The 23,219-nt window shown below is 40.1% G+C and overlaps 1 protein-coding gene and 1 long non-coding RNA gene across 2 annotated transcripts in view; one reads left to right on the forward strand and one right to left on the reverse strand.

Moving 5' to 3' along the window:
* The window catches only part of ACOXL (acyl-CoA oxidase like), a 371,113-nt gene that overhangs the window by 227,826 nt on the left and 120,068 nt on the right, over window positions 1–23,219 (forward strand). The window contains 2 exon segments of the mRNA XM_033401938.2: window positions 1,001–1,081; window positions 14,918–15,027. Of these exon segments, the coding sequence (XP_033257829.1) occupies window positions 1,001–1,081; window positions 14,918–15,027 (191 nt within the window).
* LOC125960755 (uncharacterized) overlaps window positions 1–23,219 on the reverse strand; it is a 228,180-nt gene that overhangs the window by 100,875 nt on the left and 104,086 nt on the right. The window lies entirely within an intron of this gene.

Below are 23,219 nucleotides of genomic sequence, written 5' to 3' on the forward strand. Positions count from 1 at the left end.
GCAGATACCCCAAGGATAATGGGTACCTTGAGGTTGGAGTATACGGCTGCCCACGGGAGCACCGTGTGTGACCCTCCCTGGCCCATGTGGCTTGAAAATTCCAACAGGGGCTGAATCTTGTCGTTTCTAGACAGAGCCAAAGTGCTAAGTGCACATACTCCTGGGAGAGGTGATGCGACAGCCGCCTGTGATGTAACTTACATGGTAGGGCTGATTTGGAAGCAGATTCTGAGAGTGGGAAGGATTCTGAGAGTTAAGGGGGAGGACAATGGCCTGGAAGAAAGAGAGCACAGAGGCCTTGAGAGGGGGAAGGGCCTGTGGCCAAACGCGGGCAACTCTGCTCCCTCCACGTCTGGCCTGGGGCTGATCAGCTTTCTCTGGAGCAGCTGATTCTCCCAGTGTGTGTGCAGAAACACTTCACCACTTTGGAAAGGAGCAGCAGGCTACCGCCATTTAAATAAGGATTTCAGGAAGTGAGAAAAGAAAAAAAGTAAAAAACTAGGTGGAAGCTGGAGTGTATATTTATGATGCAGAATATTTAATGACATGAAGAGGCAGAGTGGCAATTTAGGATTTTTTATGTTGTCTCCCAGGAATCATAGGTATATTTACTGATTAAAAAAGGGTTTGGGTGGGGGAGGCATCCTTCTCCTGCATATTGTGGGGTATAATCACAAATACCTTGACATTTATTCAAATTCATAAGATTTGGAAGAGAAAGAGAAAAAATTAGCATAATTTGTTGAAATATTTTGGAAAAATGTGACATGGTTGTTTTCAAATGTTTTTACTACCAACAAAGGCCATACCCTCAAATAATATTTATGGACCAAAAGCTCATGGGATGGGTCAAAATTCTTAGAATGGCTATTCTGGGTAGGAGAAATAGAGTTATTTTCTTTTTTTCAATTGTGTGTATTTAATTTCAAAGAAAATATTAGTCCTTTATAATGATGGGACTGCAAATTTAAAATCTGCTTTTCTTTTTTTTTGGCAATAGGGTTACATGATGGAAAACCGAATCTCAGGCTTAAAATGTGACACAGATATGTTTGAAGGTGACAGTGTTGTAATGCTGCAGGTAAGATTCGGGAAATATTTATTCTTTTTAAACAGCATAATTTTCAAGATCAAGAGTTATCCAGAAATCTGAAATGCTTTATATGTTTTATCTTCGTCTGATGTCTTCACTTAATTGGCAGGTGTTTCTCCCTTAAGCACTTGATTTTTGCAGTAGTTGAATTGAAGGGGTGTTAATTTATTTATTTCCTAGCTGATCTTTGATGCTGAACTATATCTTGGCTTAAGAAAACTACTTCTTGTACATATGGAGTCATATAGATTCTACTGGGAAGGCTATTCCCAAAGAGTCTGTAAGGTCCAATTTAAAATACATAGAGTGAATGAAAATGAAAACATAACATATCAAAAAATGTTGGATGCAGATAAAGCAATGCTTAGAGGGAAATTTATAGCATTAAATGCTTACTTTAGAAAAGAGAATATGTCTCAAATCAAAAATTTTGTTCCCACCTCCAGAAAATAAAAAAGTGGAGCAAAATAAGCATAAACGAAGCATAAAAAAGAGACTAACAAAGAAAAGAGCACAAATCAATGAAATTGAAAAAGGTGAAAAATCCACGAAACAGAAAGCTGATTCTTTGAAAAGAATCAATAAAGTTGTTAACTCCCTAGCAAGAATGACAAAGACAAAAAATAGGAAGACTCAAATAACCAGTATTAGGAATGAAAAAAGATATATAACTAGATATCCTGCAGCCACTAAAATAATAATGAGGGAATACTAGAAAATAACTTTGCATTAATAAATTTGATGACTTAGAAGAAATTACCAATTCCTCAAAAACCACAAAGACCCAAATGCAGCCACTTGAAATAGACAACCTGTATAGTCCTATAATAGAAAAGAAATTTAATGTTAATAATAATACAAAGAAAGCTTCAGGTCTAGGTTTCATTGGAGAATTCCATCAAACATTTAAAGAAGAGTTTTACAAAATCTCTTGCAGAAAATAGAAGAGAAGGAAACAATTCCCAACTCGGTTTCATACAGCTCATATTACTCTGATACCAAAAGTAGAGAGTACAAAAAAGGGGAAGCTACATATCAAAAACTTGCATGACCTTAGATACAAAGATCCTCAATAAGATTTTAACAGATTAAATCTGGCAGTGTATAAAATGAATTATATACCATGAAGAAGTGGAATTCATTCCTGGTATACAAGGCAGCTTCAACATTCAAAAGTCAATCAATGTAATCCATCATATCAAGTGACTGAAAAAGAAAAAAAATCATATGATCATGTTGGTTTACACAGAAAAAGCATTTGACCAAATCCAACAATGGTTCTTGATAAAATCTCTTGGCAACTAGGAATAGAGGGGAATTTCTGCAACTTGTGGATAAAAAAGTATCCACAAAAAACTGTAGCTAGCATCATGCTTAATGGTGAAACACTGAATGCTTTCCCCCTAAGATCAGATATAAGTCAAGGATGTCCACTGGTGCCACTGCTACTCAACATGGAGTTGGAAGTTATGGTGAGGGCAATCAGGCAAGAAAAAATAAATAAAATACATAGAGATTAAAAGGGAAAGAAATGAAAACTGTTCTTATTTGCAAATTACATCATCGTCTACATAGAGAATCCAAAGAATCTGCAGAAAAATTCTAGAACTAATAAGTGAGTTCAGCAAGACCACAGGATATAAGATCAGTACACAAAAATCAATCAGATTTCTATATACCATTAAGGAACATGTGGAAACTGAAATTAAACATATAATATCATTTACAATTGTTTCAAAGAAAACAAAATACATAGGTGTAAATCTAACAACTATGTATAGGATCTTTATGCTGGAAATTACAAAATGCTGTTGAAAGAAATCAAAGAAGTCCTAAGTGAATGGAGAGGCATACTAAATATATTCACAGATTGGATGACTCTGCACAGGAAAGATGTCCATTTTGCCAGAACTGATCTATACTAAATATATTCACAGATTGGATGACTCTGCACAGGAAAGATGTCCATTTTGCCAGAACTGATCTATCTATCTATATTTATATAATGAGATCATTATATAATTTATATAATGTAATAAAATCACAACAGAGTTTTTTGTAGACATAGACGAACTTATTCTAAGACATCATCAAAATGGTGGAAGAGGCGTTTTCTGCCATCTTTCCCCCAAAGAACACCAGTTTTGACAATTATTCATGGATGAGAATTCCTTTGTGAAAGTCCAGGAGTCCAGTGGAGAAGTTCCAGCACATTGTTGGAACAAACAAACAAACAAAAAGTCTGAGATTGAACACATTGAAGAGGGCAAGAGGGACAGCTTCACTTTACCTGCGTTACTCCTCTCCCGGGGTGGCACAGCTAAAGGACAAAAAGACCTTCTTGGCTGGTGGTTTCTCCCATGGGGAAAATGAGAGCATGTGAGTGAACACCCAGCTTCCCCAGCTGTGCAGGACTCTGCTGTGGTAATCAAAACGGTATGGTACTGGCATTAAAGAAGACACATCGACCCATGGAACAGAATGCAGAGCCCAGAAATAAAGCCGTGCATATATGGTCAACTAATATTGGATAAGGGAGCCAAGAATATACTATGAGTAGAGTAGAGTGGGGACAGCTATTTAAGAACTGCCATTTACTGTGGGCTGGATTAAGAATTGCTTTTCTTCTGTCTCCCTCCCACCTAAACGCTCCTTAAGAATATTCAGTAATCAGACATGGCACTAGTTCACACTCTCCATCTCAGCTGATAAGCCAAGTGTGTGAGGTTTTTCAACAATTTTCTCTTCAGGAGTATATTTCACACTCAAGCGTGTGGGTCGACGTTGCTTGACCCTGAAGTTGTGACTCAGTGCTTTATTTGCAAGCTCTAGCTTGTAGACACTACGGAAAGGTGGTTTAATGTAGTTATGGGAGTAGAGTCACAATCTCTAACTATGAAGCGAAGTGGAAGCAGAGGAGAAACAGGGACAGCTTGCTTATTGTCACATAAATGGGAGCATGGGCAGTGGAAAAGAGGGACTCTGGACCACGGAGGGCAGGGATGCAGGGATGTTGGGCTGGAGGGAGGCTGAGCTGCCTGCTCAGGAGGACATGTGTCATCACAAAGAGGCAGAGCACCCATGCAGTGAGAACCCATACAGGGTTTTGAGGCCCAGGCTGAGGAAGGAAGCCAGGGATGGTCATCGTGGGGCTTCCCTAGTGGCACAGTGGTTAAGAATCTGCCTGCCAATGCAGGGGATACAGGTTCGAGCCCTGGTCCAGGAAGATCCTACATTGCAGTGGAGCAACTAAGCCCGTGCACCGCAACTACTGAGCCTGCGCTCTAGATCCTGCGAGCCACAACTCCTGATGCCCACGCACCTAGAGCCCGTGGTCCGCAACAAGAGAAGCCACTGCAATGAGAAGCCCACACACTGCAATGAAGAGTAGCCCCCGCTCGCCGCAACTAGAGAAAGCCTGCACACAGCAACGAAGACCCAACGCAGCCAAAAATAAATAAATTTAAAAAAATACCTTAAAAAACCCAGATTGTGTAGGCCTTCTTTGGCCAGTTTTCCAGATAGACGTCTTCCAGACACATGCTGGAAAAATACTACCTCAAGCTATGATCAAAGCTTATCAAGAGATGGAAACACTGATTTTATAAGTGGTGTGGTTCAGGGGTCCCCAAGACCACCCCTAGGTTGGATAATTCTGTAGGAGAACTCACGGGATGCCACATATAGTCCTACTCATGGTTAGGATTTATTGTAGCAAAAGGATAAAACACAAACTCGGCAAAGGGAAAAGGCACATGGGCAGAGTCCGAAGGAAACCAGGCGTGAGCTTCCAAGACTCCTCTCCCAGTGGAGTCACAGAGGACATGCTTAATTCTTCCAGCAGTGAATTGTGACAGTACATGTGAAACGCTGTTTACCGGGGAAGCTCATCACAGACTCAGCATCCAGCATTTTTACTGGAGGCTGGTCACATAGGTACCCTCTGCCTAGCACATATTAGAATTCCAGATTTTCAAACAGAAAACAGGTGTTCAGCACAAACCGTATTGTTTGCACAAAGTGTTTAGGCACAGAGAGCCACCCTTGTCAGTCACAGAATGATGGGAACCCTCCCCAAATCCAGGTTCCCAGATGCCAGCCAAGGGCATCCTTGCAAGCACACCCTTCCAAGAATAGCAGTCTCAGGCCTTCTGTGTTAACTCTTCCGCAGTGGTGCTCTAAGGTAAGGCAGATGCCCTTCTTGATTTTATTGCTAAGAAAATGAAAGATTAAAGGTGGTGGTGAGTGGGGAAGCATTCCCACAACTTCCAGAATTAGAAGGAGAGAAGATCCTTAGACACTGCACCATAGATAAGAGGATTAAAAACCAAGGGGATGACTTCTGGTTCGAGATCATGGCATGAACACCAACAAGGCAGCTCTTTCCTCTTCAATCCTTTTGAAATAACTAGAAGAAAGAATAGAGGGGAACACATCTGCAGGGGCATTGACAGTGGTAGAGGGGCCATCAGAAGACAAAGGAGTTTGATAAATTTCTGGACAATGGGAAGCAGATGGGATGGAATTGATGGATGAGCTCAAGGGAACACTGATGGAAGTGGGAGTTGTTTCTTTTGGATGTCTCTGGAGAGATGCTGAGTCACAGGGATTGAGAGCAGGAGAGGGATTGGGGCAGAGAGCCAGGCATTTCTCTTGTCTGATGGCAGGACAGCCATCCTCCCCACATCAGAGAACTTGACTACAGCAGTAGCATCTGCCACAGCTCTGGAAACCTACAGCTTAGTCTCCTGGGGTGAGAGACTGAGATTTACTGGGGAAGGAGTGGGGCCAGCCTGCCTGCTTGTTGCCAGTTGACACAGCCTACCAGGAAACCTACAGTTGACGTGCCCTGCTTTGTACCCAGAGCTTTCAGACTGCCTGGCATCCACCCAATGGTGGAGAAGGTGGCGCTAGCTACCCTCCACTGGTCAACCTGGCCTTCCACTTGAGTGTTGGAATCAGCCCATGTTGGGGAGGCTATCCCTCTCTGGGCTGGATTCTGTTTTGATTCCACTTATCGAAGCAGAGATAGAAATTTCAGGAGACCAGGGGACAGAAACTGGTCAGTAATTTTCATAGTATTCTTCCATTACAGGGCTTTCAACCCTCTGCCTGAAGGTGGGATTCTTTAGCGATCCTGAAGATACTAGAGCTGCTGTCCCATAATTGAGGAGATGTGGACAGAGCAGGCACATGCTTGAGAGTTTCTGCAGGCTTTATATATTTCCCTTTGAGCAAGATAGAAGGTTTTCTGACCCTTTCATTATTTTCCTGGGGCAGAGGTTGTAGGCCCTTGGTGAAATTTAATTACACCCTCCACCAAATCCAATTACTGCCTACACCCATGAAATCCCATTATAACTTTCTTTTGCTTCATTAGAGGTACCCTAGGACAGGTCCCTTCTTAATCCACAGATTTCCTAAGGAATATCAGTCAGAGGCTTTGCACACATTGTTTATTGCTCAAAGAGCATATATGCAAAAATGCAAATGACCTACAGCCTGACTTGCTTAAAAACCAAGCATGTATCTAGTTTCCTGTAAGAAAGCTGATTCCTTAGGGATTTCAGGCCCCTAGGGCCTGAAAGGAAATTTTCCTGAAATTTTCCCAATGATACTCAGATATTTTGTTTTGTTTTTCTTATTATTTCCAACTTTTGAAAATTTCAAACAGAAATTTCAAGAGAAAATTGAAAGACTAGTGCAATAACACTTGAGCATGTTTTCTACTTCCAAATGTTAGCATTTTGCTATATTTAAGTGGTCTCTTTCTTATTCTCTTCATACACATATTTGTGTGTGTGTGTGTGTGTGTGTGTAACCATTTGAAAGTTGCAGACATCAGACACTTCATCCCTAAAAACTTCGACATTCCTTTTCTAAAATAAGGACATTTTCTTACAAAAGCACAGTACTATCATCACACCTAAGCAAATGAACAATAATTCCATAATACAGGTTATCTAATTAGGATGATCAGAAACTTAAGGAAAAACCATAACACATGAAAGAAGGAGCAATATGAACAAATAGAATAAGTGGCACTGGGAGAAGCAAAAACCAATTAATATCCCTGGAGATGTGTGATGACCTTGCATCCATAAGACGAAAACACCCTGCCGTGACAGTGAGCACTCAGAGAACCATAGTGCATTAAACCATCGTAATCATAGTGCCAAGAACCATAGTAGATTCAAATTATATGTTTGTTTAATTTAAAAAAATCCAATATAGGGCTTCCCTGGTGGCGCAGTGGTTGGGAGTCCGCCTGCCGATGCAGGGGACACGGGTTCGTGCCCCGGTCCGGGAAGATCCCACATGCTGCGGAGCGGCTGGGCCCGTGAGCCATGGCCGCTGAGCCTGCGCATCCGGAGCCTGTGCTCCGCAACGGGAGAGGCCACAACAGTGAGAGGCCCACATACTGCAAAAAAAAAAAAAAAAAAGAATCCAATATAAAGGCCAAAGGATAAATTTGAGAAAACTTCTTAGAAAGAAGATCAGCAAAACTAAGTGAAGGTAAGTAAAAGGGAAAGGCTGAGAGACATGGATGATCATGTCTAGGAAACTGATGACATTCCTGAAAGAGGGAGCAGAGAACACAGACAGGCAGACAAATCCAGAGAAATAAAAGAAGACAATTTCCCAGATCTGAAAAGAGTCACAAGTCTTGAAGTTGGCAGGACCCACCAGAAAAGGTCAGAGCCTGAAAACAGCCTGGAGAATTTCAGATCACCAAGTAAGGACAAAGAGAGGGCCGCCAAACTTTAGACTGAGGAAACATCAGATTATTTACTAAGAAAAGAGAGTCAGATTGACCTCAGCCCTATTAGCGGCAGCGCTGAAGGCTGGGGCAGCGCCTCTCAACTCCGCTGCACCCATACGTTCCTAGGGATCTTGTTCACATTCAGATTCTGGGGTGGGTCCGCATTTCTGCTTTCTAGCAAGCTCCTCGGTGATGTTGACGCTGCTGGTCTGTGGACCACACTTTGAGTGACCAGGGTCTGAAATAAAATGGAACAATGCCTTTAGAATTCAGAAGAAAGTTACTTTGAACGTAAAATTTTATAGCTAGCTAAATTATTCATCACATATGAGCCAGATTTACAGATATTCAAATGCTCAGGAAGTTTACCTTGCCATGCACCTTCTGAACAATATTACTTGTAGATGAACTGGAGAAAAGCATAAAAGGAATTAAGAATTAGAAAGACATCTATGCTTTCTGGAGCTAATCCAAGAGGAGTATGTATAAAGAAATACCTGCGTAGTAGTGGTGTAGCAGGCCCAGAACTCAATTAGTCCAAATTAGAACAGGAAGTCAGAAGGAACACAAGAATGACTTCGAGAAAGAAATGATTTCGGGTCAACAAATAGAATGATTAAGAAGCAGGGAGGTCTTAGTGATGATGGAAAAGGCATATGGTTCTTCTTGAAACAAGGGGAGAAATAGTCCATTAAGACTCCAGGAAAAGTAAAGCTACTCAATAAAAAGTGTGTTCCAAATCGGAAGCAGACTAAAACATAACACAGGAATCTGTTTGACCTTGACCTTTGGAAGCTGCTGCTTCTAGGAGAAGAAAAACTACTTAAGAATGGGTATTTCTGGAGTGAGGTCCTGGAGGTAAGGGATTGGAGAGGAGACATTTACTTTTTATTTAAGACCATAATATGGCTTGAAGTTTTTAAAAATTTCCAAAAAATTGAAAAAATTTAAAAATCAAATTTATTTAAAACCATGAAAAGAAATAGTGCCTCCCTTAAATATAAAAAGTGAGGGAGGGGAGAGAAAGAAGAAAGAGTAACAAAGAAAGGGAGGGAGGCCTCTTCAAGAGAATAAAGGCCACACACACACACACACACACACACACACACACGCACGCACGCACACCCACACCTTACTCTTCAGCCCTAATGTTCTCCCCACCCCCATCACTGGGGTGAATCCCAGATTCTTCTCCCAGATGAGCTGGACCTCAGGTATTACAATGGGGTTTGGGGACAGGTATGGTGTTGGGTGAGGACTGGACCTCAGGCTGCAGAACCTGGACACCCTCTGCTCCTGGAAAGAACCGCACAGTAAACCAGAAAGGACATTCTCACTGGGGCCCCAGCCTTCTGGCTGTAGGTGAACCCTAGTGGTCAGCAGGTGGAGATGTTGAGTTGCCAGAAAAAACACAGTGCCGATACTCCTGAAATCAGAGGTTGGGTCAACCCAACTGCAGGGCCTCGAGTGTCAGTTCTAAAAGGCACTGAGGTCTGGCTGCAAGAGCAGGGGTAGAAGGAGCAGCCGGTACGGGGGTGATCAGTCTGCAGATGACAACTCTGCTTTCCTGAGAGGCAAAACTGCTTTCCTCTTCTGAGGGCCTCTTGGAGAGAGAGAACAAGGGCGTGGGCTGAGGGTCTGCCTGACCCAGCAGAATCAGAGGCAAATAGTTCCAACTTACCTTCCCAGAGATCTACAGATGGGGAGTTACACGCAGAATCACCCCTGATGATGGCAGAGACAAAGATACGTGTGTGAAATGGGACCAGAGGTAGGCAGAGGCCAGCCTAGTGAAGGCCGCGAAGGCCACCGGTGGGGCAGCAAGAGCAGGCTTGGGACCGAGTCTCAGCCTAGAGGAAGGAGATGCTGCCCAGGCCAGGGGGCTGCCATTGGAAATAGCGGGAGGGGGACAGCTCGAAGGTCTGCTTGGGGATAGAATCGATACGAAGCATTTACAAAACGTGCTCGTTCATTTTGGGGAACTCGGAGGGACGTTTAGATGATGAACTCTTAGAAAAGCTGACCAAGGTAGTTTGAACAGACGTTTTAGTTTTCTCTTTCCAAATCTATTGACCCATAACAGAGCTGGCACTAATTCTTTCAAAACCAGATGTTCCAGCATCTAACTATTGAAAGTTCTCCTCAAGAGCTCCATGTGTGAGGTTTGGGAGAAAGAGAGCCTTCTGAACCTTTATCTGTACTTCTGTGCTCATCAAAGTGACTTCATTTTCTGCACGGAAATCAATCTCTCTCCCTCCCTCTCTCTCTCTGTCTCCTTGTCTCCCTTCCTTCTTTCCTTCCTTCTTCCTTCTTTCCTTCCTTCTTCCTTCTTTCCTTCCTTCTTCCTTCTTTCCTTCCTTCCTTCCTTCTCTTTTCTTTCTTTCTTTCTTTTTTCTTCTTTCCTTCCTTCCTTCCTTCCTCTCTTTCTTTCTTTCTTTCCTTCTTCTTTCCTTCCTTCCTTCCTTCCTTCTTTCTTTTTCTTTCTTTCTTTCTTTCCTTCTTTCTTCCTTCCTTCCTCCCTCTGTCCCTTCCTTCCTTCCTTCCTCTCTTTCTCTCTTTTTCTTTCCTTCTTACCTTAATGGGATATCCAGCATCTAAAAGAGGAAAGTAACGTCCTTAGTGGAGGATCATGTCCAGTTGGCCTTTTCTGCAACCTCACTCCCTGGGTGACACCTGAGCTGCCCTAAGCTACCTTGAGTTGCCAGAAGTAGCTGTAATAAAAACACAGAACACGCAGTTACATTTGTGTCTGCCCATCCTCCTGGGACCCTCAGGGCCAGCTTCGTGGGGCAAAATCTGTGCAGTCGTACAGGACCTCGTGCTCAGAAGGGCCTGTGCTTGGTTTGCTGCTCTGCTCTCACCATCTTGAAATTCTTAATAATTTTTGAACAAGGGACCCTGCATTTTTGTTTTGCCCCAGGTCCCAAATTCCATAGCCGGTCCTGCCTAGGGCATGATTTGGGACCCCATTGCCACAAGTACTGCCACTTCGAGTGAATCCATCTCCCTACGTGGTATAGACCTGAGTGCAGCCTCACTACCTGCCTTGTCCTGTTATAGAGCGGATGACATCTGCTGGCTTTTCCTTAGAGACCGTGTTTGCTATCCTAATTGACTCTAAGCGTTTCTGCCTTGGTACCAGATACTACTTGTTAGACTTTTAAATCCAAGTTTCACTGTAGCTGGCATAAATCAGTGAAATACTCAGCATGTAGAAGTGCTAGTTGCTTCCTAGATGCCTTGAAAAGCCATTCGACCTAAAAAGTAATTTTTATTGATGCTCCATAATCAGTGTTCCCTGATGCATAGGATATTCGTTACAAATGCATGTTTGTGGTGTCATTATTCTGCATACTTGCTCAGGCTCATGGCTTCCAAATGTTGGCTGTAGATTAGCTTGATTCCTTCTGCAGATGGGATCTTTTACAAAAGGCAAGAACATAGCTGTTCTAGCTGCTTAGTCCCCTGGAGTTCTCTTAAGAAAGGGACTCCTGAGCAGGTGCAGCAGGACTCAATCCCTGGGAATTTATCAAGTAAATAGAAGAAAATAAAGAGTATTCACATGTTGAACAAGAGAACTGTGTGAAGAGCCACAAAAACACCACCACCACAGAAACAATCACCTGGAAAGAAATAACCTCACAGGTTGTCTTAAGAAAATCTGGTGTAAGTTTTCAAAACACCAGACCTAGATAAGGATGTAATTACTTGTATGGAAAGGAAATATATTTTATTTTATAAAATAGGTTTATTTTACTACTGGGTTCATTTTTAAATAATGAAATCTCTGTTACAACTAAAACATTCAATGTATACAAATTTTACTGAATTTCCTAGTTTTGATCATCATTATTGCACGTGAGATATCACTTTTGGGGTAATCTGGGTGATGACTATACAAAACCCCTCTGTTCTATTTTAATTCTGCAACTTTTTGTGTATATAATTATTTTAAAATAGAAAGTTAAAATTATATATATTTAAATATAGTATATTATATATTTTATATAATGTTATATAATTTATATTTTAAACTTTATTATTTTTTATATAATTTATATATATGTTATAATGTATTCAGGAACACATACATGAGGTTAAAAAAGCACATCTTCATTGCACGCTCAGATGAGAGGGTGACTGATCTATCTTTGCTTCCCCCTGGTCATTTATCAAATAAAGTACTGAATTTAGAGACTGTCCTGCCCAAACCCCATGGTAGCTGATAGCTTCAACCACTTAATTCTTCACCAAGGGGCATCAATAGCAGAAAATAAACTCATTTTTAAAAATCAGGTTTTCTTGTCTCATGACCTAGAAAAAGAGGAATGATTCCAAAAGCGAGGAGCAAAAAGTGAAGAGAAAGGAGCAAAGACCTAAACTGAGGAATCTGCTTTTGTGATATTAGCTAGGCCCCAGTGTGTCTATCTTTTAAGTTTAGCCCCTAAACTGAGTTATTATGTTCTTCTAATTTTTTTTTTTTTTTTTTTGCGGTATGTGGGCCTCTCACTGTCGTGGCCTCTCCCGTTGCGGAGCACAGGCTCTGGACGCGCAGGCTCAGAGGCCATGGCCCACGGGCCCAGCTGCTCCGTGGCATGTGGGATCTTCCCGGACCGGGGCACGAACCCGTGTCCCCTGCATCGGCAGGCGGACTCTCAACCGCTGCGCCACCAGGGAAGCCCTGTGTTCTTCTAATTTTAAATCTAGCTAAAACGAGTTGATTTTCCCAATGTAAGTTGCTTAAATCAGAAAGGTGGACGTAGAGACAAAAGTTAAAGGAAATTATTAAGGAATTGAAAAGATCAGATGAGATACTAAACATAGGAAGGAGATTTATTTTTTTATTCACTTATTTAAGAAAGATTCCTCAGCTCCTGTCTCTGTGTTGCACACTGTTTGAGGGCACAAAGATGAACAAATTCCGACCTCCTGGTACTTGCCTTCCAGGCAGCAGAAGGACAAGAAACCAATAGCAAGTTGGAATGCTCTCTGTCCTCAGGTAGCAAGAAATTCAATGTGGAAAAATAACGCAAGTAAAAGTATGAGGGGAGGGGTGGGAATCAGACCAATTTTTAATGCCGGGAATGTTTTTACTCTTGTAACAAAGGGTGATGGAGTTAGAGCCATCATAACTTTAACAGATGAACAAAAACAAAGGATGTGTTAATCCCAGTGATGTCGGTGAAACTGACCTTGATTGCTATATCATTTTAAGTTTAATTCTAGTCAAAGTTAATTTCTCCCATTTTCCCATTGCTAGTAGTGTTCGATTCTTACACTTACTATGTATAGCAGAAGCCACAATAAAGGTTAGGTCCTTCGACCCATAATACGGTGATCCTCAAGCTCATTGGACCTAATGCCCTCTTTTTCGTAGTAAATATTTTGTGACACCCCCTTGATTATCCTGAAATGAAGTCATGGGTAATATAACTTATCTAGACACATGATTTCAAGAATTCAAGACAATACTTCAAAGAAACAAAAGGAATGTGTAATAAGCATAGCAACATAGTAAGACTTAACAATGCCTCTATACATGGAGTTGCTGTAGCATCTCCAATGTAGACCAAAGTCCAGGCTATGGACCAATCATAACTGGGAACATCACACCAGCTTACATGTCACTGACCTAAAGCCAGTCCCATGGCTGCCTCGAATTCAAGGGGGCAGGGAAGTTTAATCTTCCACAGACCCAGGTTGGGGAGAATCTGAAAGCTTTAGTGTAAGAGTCAGGCTCTGGGCTATCGATTGGCTTCATGAGTGTGAGCACATGGCATTCAACAGGACACTGGACGTGGCACAGTCCTCTGCTGGGTTAGAGTGTCCCATGCATTGCCTGTCTCTGCCCACCAATGCCAGTAAAGTCACCCAGGCAAATGTGCCGTGACAAGTTTCCAGCATCCCTCTCATAGTCAGGGCGGCCCTCTTTAAGAACCATTGCATCAGTCAAGCTCATTGGATTTATCCTCAGGCAATAATCAAAAAGAGGACAGTGCTATTTGTCTGAATATATTGATACCAAGGATATTAATGACAGCACAGAATTGGAAACAACATAAATATCTAATTGAATGGAAATGTTTAATTAGGTATGATTTCTCCAAAGAATATTATACAGCCATTAAACAGATAAATAGAATCCAAAATTGTGAATCGAAAATATCATTTATGATATCCTATTGATTGAAAGCATTATAACATTTTATGTAATCTATATAAAAACATGAATTTATGTGAAATGAAGAAGGAAATATTCTAAAATTGGTACTCATATGAGAATGAATAAGCAACTTATGGCTGTGTAACAACCCCACCCCCAAAGTTAGTGCCTTATAACGACACGCAATTGTTAGTTCATCGTTTGTAGGTTGGCAGTTTGGGCTGAGCTCTCGTGATGTGATTCCTCTGCTGGCCTCTCCAGGGCTCACTCCTGCCTGGCAGTCCGCTGGAGGCTCGGCGGGGCAAGCTGGCCCAAGGTGGCCTCACTGACGTGCCTAGCAGTTGCTGCTCACCGTCACCTGGGCCTCTCTCTACAGCAGCCTAGCCCTGGACATCTTCTTTTAACAAACCTGGACAAACATGCAGTGTTTTAGACCCACGTTCTAACTTTAAAGCTGTGAGGAAAGCAATTGATGGAGACTGTTTTACTGTACATTTCCGTATGTTTCCCCAAAGGCCTAATCAACCGTAGAATATCAGAGGCAAAAAACAAAACAGACCAGCCACCCATCTGGTCCAGGGAAGGCAAGTAGGTTTTATCTGAAGTGTCACCTAAAATGGTTGGTCTTGGGACCACATTAAAGGCTGATGCCTCAAAGGGAAAAGAGAGCAGTTAGCTAGTTAAGCTGGCCATGGGGAATGGAGGGAGAGTGGTGAGTAAGGGCCACACACCTGCTGTGGGGAAGTGGAGGCCTCATGAAGGATGAGTCTTGTCTTTGGGTCCTTCCAAAGGGTTTGCTAGAAGTAGCTGGACCTTACCTTGCTGCAGCAGTTAAAGACACTCTGTCATTTATTGCGTTTTTGACAAATGGCTGACAAGTGATAAACTCTATGTGCAGGTTGTGGTTCAGGAACTGCTGGCTCAGTACACCAAGCAGTATGAAGAAAGACCCATCTCCAGCCTGCTCCAAAACTGGACGGAATCAGGGGGTGACAAGCTGAGAACCAGGTATGTGACCATTCAGGCTGCCAACATCGTTGACCCGGTGTCTTATTCTTGAGCCCGAGTATACAGGGCCTTGTCATGGCACAACTCACTCCTGTTTAAATTTTAAATATTGATATAGAAGAGAGAATCAACAAGAACCTACTGTATAGCATAGGGAACTCTACTCACTACGCTGTAATAACCTATATGGGAAAAGAATCTGAAAAAGCATAGATATATGTATGTGTATAGCTAAACCACTTTGCTGTACACCTGAAACTAACACAATGTTGTAAATCAACTATACTCCAATATAAAATTTAAAAAATATTGATATGTGGAAAAAATAAATGAATATCTTCAGTACTCATGCACTCACAAACCAACTTAAGAACCAGAACATTGCTAATTCTGTTCTTCCTACACCTGTTCCTTCTTTTTGGCATGTTCACTGTTCCAAGGACTTTACAGGTTTTAATCCTAAACACCCCATGAGGTAGGTTATTATTTCCATTTCACAGATGAGGAAACAGGCACAGAGGTTAAGTGTTTTGCCCAAGGTTACATGCCACTAGGTGACAGAGCTAGGATTTGAACCCAGATAGTCTGGCTTCAGGATCTGTGCTTTGGGTTGTTTTCATTGATTTTTTTGTATTGTCTTTAAACTTGGTAAATAAGGCATAATGTGTGTGGTATTCTATAGCTTCCTGTTTTCAGGTTCATCCAAGTGGTTATGTGTGGTTGAAGAGCTTCTGTCTGTGCTCATAATATTTCATCATGTGTCTGTGCCACAAGTTGCTCATCCATTTTAATCTCCAGTATCAGTGGATATTTGGGTTGTCTTTTTGACATTTTGAACACGCTCTCATGAAAAATCTTGTATATGTTTTCTGGGGAACGTGGGCAAGAATTTCTACAGGGCTTTCAAATTTAGTTGCTGTGACTCAGAGAAATACGTTCTCCATCACCATGGACACCCACACACCCATAGAGTCTCCTGCCCTCCCTCCCCACCACAGACACAAGTGAAACAAACATTTCATGAAACAATGCTCATCCTATTACTCATAATGCTCTCTGATATTTTTAATTTTGTTTTTTAAAAATACTGATCTCAATCCTTTAAACTGATTTCATGAGCCATTTTAGCCATTTGCAATCTATTGATTGAAAAACACTCCTCAGTAGCATATATGACCCAGGAGTGAAAGTGCTGTGTTGTGGGTATGCCAATGTTCAACTTTACTACATCATGTCAAATTATTTTTCACTGATTGTACAAATTTATATCCCCACCAGCAGCATGTGTCTTATGGAGCTAACACTTGGTATTATCAGACTTAATTTTTGTCGCTATAACATGAGAAAAAGATCTCTCACTGTGCTTTAAAATTGCATTTTCATATTACTCTTACAACTGAGTATGCTTTCACATGTCTATTTGCCATTTGTATTTCTTCCTATGTGAAATGCCTGTCATGCCTTTTGCCAATTTTTCTTTCATTTTTTTTTTTTTTTTTGGTCTTAGTCTTATTGACTTTTAGATGTTACAGTTCTCTTCTCCAAGTTTGTGGCTTGTCTTATATTTTCTTTATGGTGTTTTTTGATTAACAAAAATTCTTAAATTACAATTGAGTTTATCAATCTTTTCCATATCTTGTCTACTTTGACATCATGAAATATACACTTTTTAAAGTTTGAGAGTTTTACCTCTCACATTTAACTCTTGAATCCATTAGAAACTTTTGTCTGTGGTGTGAGGGAGGGATTTAATTTCATTTTTTTTTTCTCCTGTAGAGATTGTCAGTTGTTCCAGCCCCATATACTGAATTGACTGTCTTTCCCAAGTGATGTGGAATGTCCCCTCTGACATTTATTAAACTTTTATATATGCAGGAGTCCATTTGGGGGCTATTTGGGTCCTAGACTGTTTGTATATTCTTAATTCAACAATACACCATCTCAATTCCACTAGGTTTATAATAGTATAATAGTATTATATGGTACTTATTATATATAATATTATTATATTATTACCTTTAAAATATAATTCAGAATTGTTGGCTATTCTGGGTCTTTTGCATGTCCACATAAGTTTTAGAGTTAAGTTTGTCAAGTTCCTCCAAAAAAAAAAAAGAACTTGCATACACCAAAAGGACAAATTTTGTATAGATGCCCTTATATAAGGTATCTAGAGTAGCCAAGTTCATAGAGACAAAGTAGAATAGTGGTTACCAGGGACTAGGAGGAGGAAGAAATGGGAGTTAGTGTTCGCTGGGTACAGAATTTCAGTTTGGGAAGGTGAAAAAATTTTGGAGATGCATATTGGTGATGGTTGCATGATCAAGTGAATGTACTTAATGCCACTGAACTGTACTCTTAAAAATGGTTAAGGTAGTAGATTTTATGTTATGTTACCACAATTTTAAAAAATCTACTGGAATTTTCTTTGAAAGTGTATTAAATCTGTAGATTTGCAGAAAAATTGACACGCTTATAAAAGTGAACTTCCTCTCAGAAATGTTAATCTCCCAAGTGTCTCCCAGAGTTTGATAATTTCTTTCAAACATAGTATAATGTTAGACAGATTTATTACTAGGTACACTAGAATTTTGTTGTTGTTGTAAAAAGAATATTTTTAAAATTCTGGGTTTTGTTGTTGCTGATTTATTATATGCGCAGTTGGATTTTGTGCAATATATAAACCTGACCGTAAAAAAATTTCTTTTAAATGTGACTATAGGTTCTTTGAGGTAGACAGTCCTACTATCTGCAGATAATGAATTTTTCTTTCTTCCTTTCCAGTTATTCTTTTTTGTGAGAAAGTATTTTATCCCTGGTTTTAAAAAGAATTAGTTTAATATTTCACTATTAAGAATGACATTTGCTAAAGTTTTTTGATAGACACACTTTACTTCCTAAAGAAGCTCCTTTTACTGTTATTTTTAACATATTCTTCTTATTAGTAGATGAATTTTACTGCAAATGATTTTTATCTATTCTGATATTTCTTCTTTAAGCAGTTAATATGGTAAATAACCCCTGCATGCTTAAGAAACTCTCAATTGTGTTTATTGATTTATGCTCATAAATGTGCTGCCTCCTTTGTGCTACTTTTGAGGAGTTTATTGTGCTTCTTCCTTTTGTGCATTTTGAAAATTATTATTTTTATTTGGAGGGAGACTTTGGTCTTCATAACCCAAATGTATTGAACTAATTTCCAAGGAAACTATTCATTAAAAAGTATAATCTTACAATCCTAATAAAAGACATGGAAAACACAATATATATAGTATGGGACATTTCATATCTGTTGGCATGAAGTGAAATTTTAAAAATCTGCGTTCTGTCCTCCCCCCCTTTTTTTTTTAAACTACTGCTCAGGTTCCTGTTTATTCAAACTGTAGTCTATCTTAAAGCTGGAAACATCAGATCCCACATCCTAGGACTGTTTCACTTAAGTCTCGCTCGGTTTGGGGGTGTTTTTTTTTTTTTTAAGTTTTTATTTTATACAGTTTCCCTTGGTTTTGTCTCAGTTTGTCCTTGCACACTTTAAAAAGTCAGTGAATCTTTTTAATATTTCTAGCCCTGAATGGGCATTTTGTGGTGCTGATAGCTTTCCCCGAAATTTATTAGCTGGAAAATTTCCAACATATAAGGAGTTGAAAGAACAGTACAATTCCCATCAGAATCAGTTCCATCCATTCAGGAATCGTGTTCCCTAGCTAGCTACGAATCATCTGCCCCTCCATTTCTCTTCCAGATAGCGGAGCAGGGCTTGTTTCCATCATTTCGAAAGCAAAACAGACTCTCGCCGATATGCAAATCTATATTTCTAGCAAGTCTTCCAAGATAGACTTGAGATGTGCCAAAGGCAGTATTCCAATTGTAAATATTTGGAAAGTTCCAGTCCATTTATTTTGTCTCTGTTATTAACCTCCAAAACAGTGCACTTCTCTCTCCCACACATCCCGGTTTTACTGATTCAGTCTGGCTGTGTTTATCTCCTTAAGTCCCCAAACCTTACTTACTCTCATTTTTATGTATATTAAGAAAAGCCTTTGTCATCCAACACCTTTCCACACACATAGTGTATGGGGCACTTCTCTAGGTGTTAACAATACAGCAGTAACTGTGGGTTCTCAGCCTTCATGGAGCTTACATGCAAGTAGAGCCATTGGATGGCAGTCTTATTGACAACTCACAAGAGAAGTACCCATGAGCAGGTGGGGACAGGAGGAAAGAAGGGGTGAGAACTTCCTGGTGCCCTGAAATCCCTCCAGGTAGGCGGCCATTTGTATGGACCCCCAGAGGCTAGCCTTCATCTGAACAGTGGGGGGAGTCAGTCATGGTACTGGAAAGGTTCCATGAGACTAGGTGAGGAGGCCAGGGCTTGGCTCTGATTGGGGCTATACTTGGTTCTGCCCTTTCTTGTCCCAATGAGTGCTGTCTCTCCCCCTCTCCTAAGGGGTTGACACTGGAGCCCTCACGGATCTCATCAGCCTGTGGATCCCCAGGAGGCTGTGGAGGCTGAGGAAAGGCAAGCTTCTGTGCTGTACTTGAATGCTGTGCCATTTATATTATGAACATTTTCAGACACTCAGGGAAATTGAAATAATTGTAGGGAACATTCATATACTCACCATAGAGAGTCAACTATTAACCTGTGGCTGTGATTACTGTATCACATATATATCCATGTACCAACCCCTCAACCCATCCTTCAATTCATCTTTTCTTTTGTTGGTGCACTTCAAAGTAAACAGCAGACATCAATATACTTCTAAATAACAAATAATTTGGTATGAGCATCATTAACTAGAGTTCAATATTTGGTTACAGGTTTTTCTACTTATGTAGAATTTACCTACAATGAAAGACACAAATCTTCTTTTTATAACATCTTTATTGGAGTATAATTGCTTTACAATGGTGTGCTGGTTTCTGCTTTATAACAAAGTGAATCAGCTATACATAAACATATATCCCCATATCCCCTCCCTCTTGCGTCTCCTTCCCACCCTCCGTATCCCACCCCTCTAGGTGGTGACAAAGCACCGAGCTGATCTCCCTGTGCTATGCGGCTGCTTCCCACCAGGTATCTATTTTACATTTGGTAGTGTACACATGTCCATGCCACTATCTCACTTCATCCCAGCTTACCCTTCCCCCTCCCCATGTCCTCAACTCCATTCTCTACATCTGCATCTATATTCCTGTCCTGCCCCTAGTTTCTTCAGAACCTTTTTTTTTTAAAAAAGATTCCATATATATGTGTGTATATATATATATATATATATGTGTGTGTGTATGTTAGCATACGGTATTTGTTTTTCTCTTTCTGACCTACTTCACTCTATATGACAGACTCTAGGTCCATCCACCTCACTACAAATAACTCAATATCGTTTCTTTTTATGACTGAGTAATATTCCATTGTATATATGTGCCACATCTTCTTTATCCATTCATCTGTCAATGTACACTTAGGTTGCTTCCATGTCCTGGCTATTGTAAATAGAGCTGCAGTGAACATTGTGGTACATGACTCTTTTTGAATTATGGTTTTCTCAGGATATATGCCAAGGAGTGGGATTGCTGGATCGTATGGTAGTTCTATTTTTAGTTTTTTAAGGAACTTCCATGCTGTTCTCCATAGCGGCTGTATCAATTTACATTCCCCCCAACAGTGCAAGAGGGTTCCCTTTTCTCCAAACCCTCTCCAGCATTTGTTCTGTATAGATTTTTTGATCATGGCCATTCTGACTGGTGTGAGGTGATACCTCATTGTAGTTTTGATTTGCATTTCTCTAATGATTTGTGATGTTGAGCATCCTTTCATGTGTCTATTGGCAATCTGTATATCTTCTTTGGAGAAATATCTATTAAGGTATTCTGCCCATTTTTGGATTGGGTTGTTTGTTTTTTTTGATATTGAGCTGCATGAGCTGCTTGTAAATTTTGGAGATTAATCCTTTGTCAGTTGTTTCATTTGCAAATATTTTCTCCCATTCTGAGGGTTGTCTTTTCGTCTTGTTTATGGTTTCCTTTGCTGTGAAAAAGCTTTCAGTTTCATTAGGTCCCATTTCTTTATTTCTGGCTTTATTTCCATTTCTCTAGGTGGTGGGTCAAAAAGGATCTTGCTGTGATTTATGTCATAGAGTGTTCTGCCTATGTTTTCTTCTAAGAGTTTGATAGTGTCTGGCCTTACATTGAGGTCTTTAATCCATTTTGAGTTTCTTTTTGTGTATGGTGTTAGGGAGTGTTCTAATTTCATTCTTTTACATGTAGCTGTCCAGTTTTCCCAGCACACTTATTGAAGAGGCTGTCTTTTCTCCATTGTATATTCTTGCCTCCTTTATCAAAGATAAGGTGACCATATGTGCGTGGATTTATCTCTGGGTTTTCTATCCTGTTCCACTGATCTATATGTCTGTTTTTGTGCCAGTACCATACTGTCTTGAATACTGTAGCTTTGTAGTATAGTCTGAAGTACAGGAGCCTGATTGCTCCAGCTCCATTTTTCTTTCTCAATATTGCTTTGGCTATTTGGGGTCTTTTGTGTTTCCATACAAATTGTGAGATATTTTGTTCTAGTTCTGTGAAAAATGCCATTGGTAATTTGATAGGAATTACATTGAATCTGTAGATCGCTTTGGGTAGTATAGTCATTTTCACAATGTTGATTCTTCCAATCCAAGAACATGGTATATCTCTCCATCTGTTTGTATTATCTTTAATTTCTTTCATCAGTGTCTTATAGTTTTCTGCATACAGGTCTTTTGTCTCCTTAGGTAGGTTTATTCCCAGGTATTTTATTCTTTTTGCTGCAATGGTAAATGAGAGTGTTTCCCTAATTTCTCTTTCATATTTTTCATCATTAGCATATAGGATTGCAAGAGATTTCTGTGCATTAATTTTGTATCTTGCTAAGTTACCAAATTCATTGATTAGCTGTAGTGGTTTTCTGGTAACATCTTTAGGATTCTGTATGTATAGTATCATGTCATCTGCAAACAGTGACAGCTTTACTTCTTCTTTTCCGATTTGGATTCCTTTTATTTCTTTTTCTTCTCTGATTGCTGTGGCTAAAACTTCCAAAACTATGTTGAATAGTAGTGGTGAGAGTGGGCAACCTTGTCTTGTTCCTGATTTTAGTGGAAATGGTTTCAGTTTTTCACCATTGAGAACAGTGTTGGCTGTGAATTTGTCATATATGGCCTTTGATATGTTGAGGTAAGTTCCTTCTATGCCTACTTGCTAGAGGGTTTTTATCATAAATGGTGTTGAATTTTGTCTAAAGCTTTCTCTGCATCTATTGAGATGATCGTATGGTTTTTCTCCTTCAAGTTGTTAATATGGTGTATCACACTGATCGATTTGCATATATTGAAGAATCCTTGCCTTCCTGGGGTAAACCCCACTTGATCACGGTGTATGATCCTTTTAATGTGCTGTTGGATTCTGTTTGCTGGTATTTTGTTGAGGAGCATTTGCATCTATGTTCATCAGTGATATTGGCCTGTAGTTTTCTTTCTTTGTGACATCTTTGTCTGGTTTTGGTATTAGGGTGACAGTGGCCTCATAGAATGAGTTTGGGAGTGTTCCTTCTGCTATATTTTGGAAGACTTTGAGAAGGATAGGTGTTAGCTCGTCTCTAAATGTTTGATAGAATTCACCTGTGAAGCCATCTGGTCCTGGGCTTTTGTTTGTTGGAAGATTTTTCATCACAGTCTCAATTTCAGTGCTTATGATTGGCCTGTTTATATTTCCTATTTCTTCCTGGTTCAGTTTTGGAAGGTTGTGCTTTTCTAAGAATTTGTCCATTTCTTCCAGGGTGTCCATTTTATTGGCATGTAGTTGCTTGTAGTAATCTCTCATGATCCTTTGTATTTCTGCAGTGTCTGTTGTTGCTTCTCCTTTTTCATTTCTAATTCTATTTATCTGAGTCTTCTCCCTTTTTTTTTCTTGATGAGTCTGGCTAGTGGTTTATCAATTTTGTTTATTTTCTCAAAGAACGAGCTTTTAGTTTAATTGATCTTTGCTCTCATTTCCTTCATTTCTTTTTCATTTATTTCTGATCTGATCTTTATGATTTCTTTCCTTCTGCTAACTTTGGGGTATTTTGTTCTTTCTCTAATTGCTTTAGGTGTAAATTTCGGTTGTTTATTTGAGATTTTTCTTGTTTCTTGAGGTAGTATTGTATTGCCATA

This window comes from Orcinus orca, chromosome 13 (genome assembly GCF_937001465.1).
Source record: "Orcinus orca chromosome 13, mOrcOrc1.1, whole genome shotgun sequence".
Classification (NCBI taxonomy): domain Eukaryota; kingdom Metazoa; phylum Chordata; class Mammalia; order Artiodactyla; family Delphinidae; genus Orcinus; species Orcinus orca.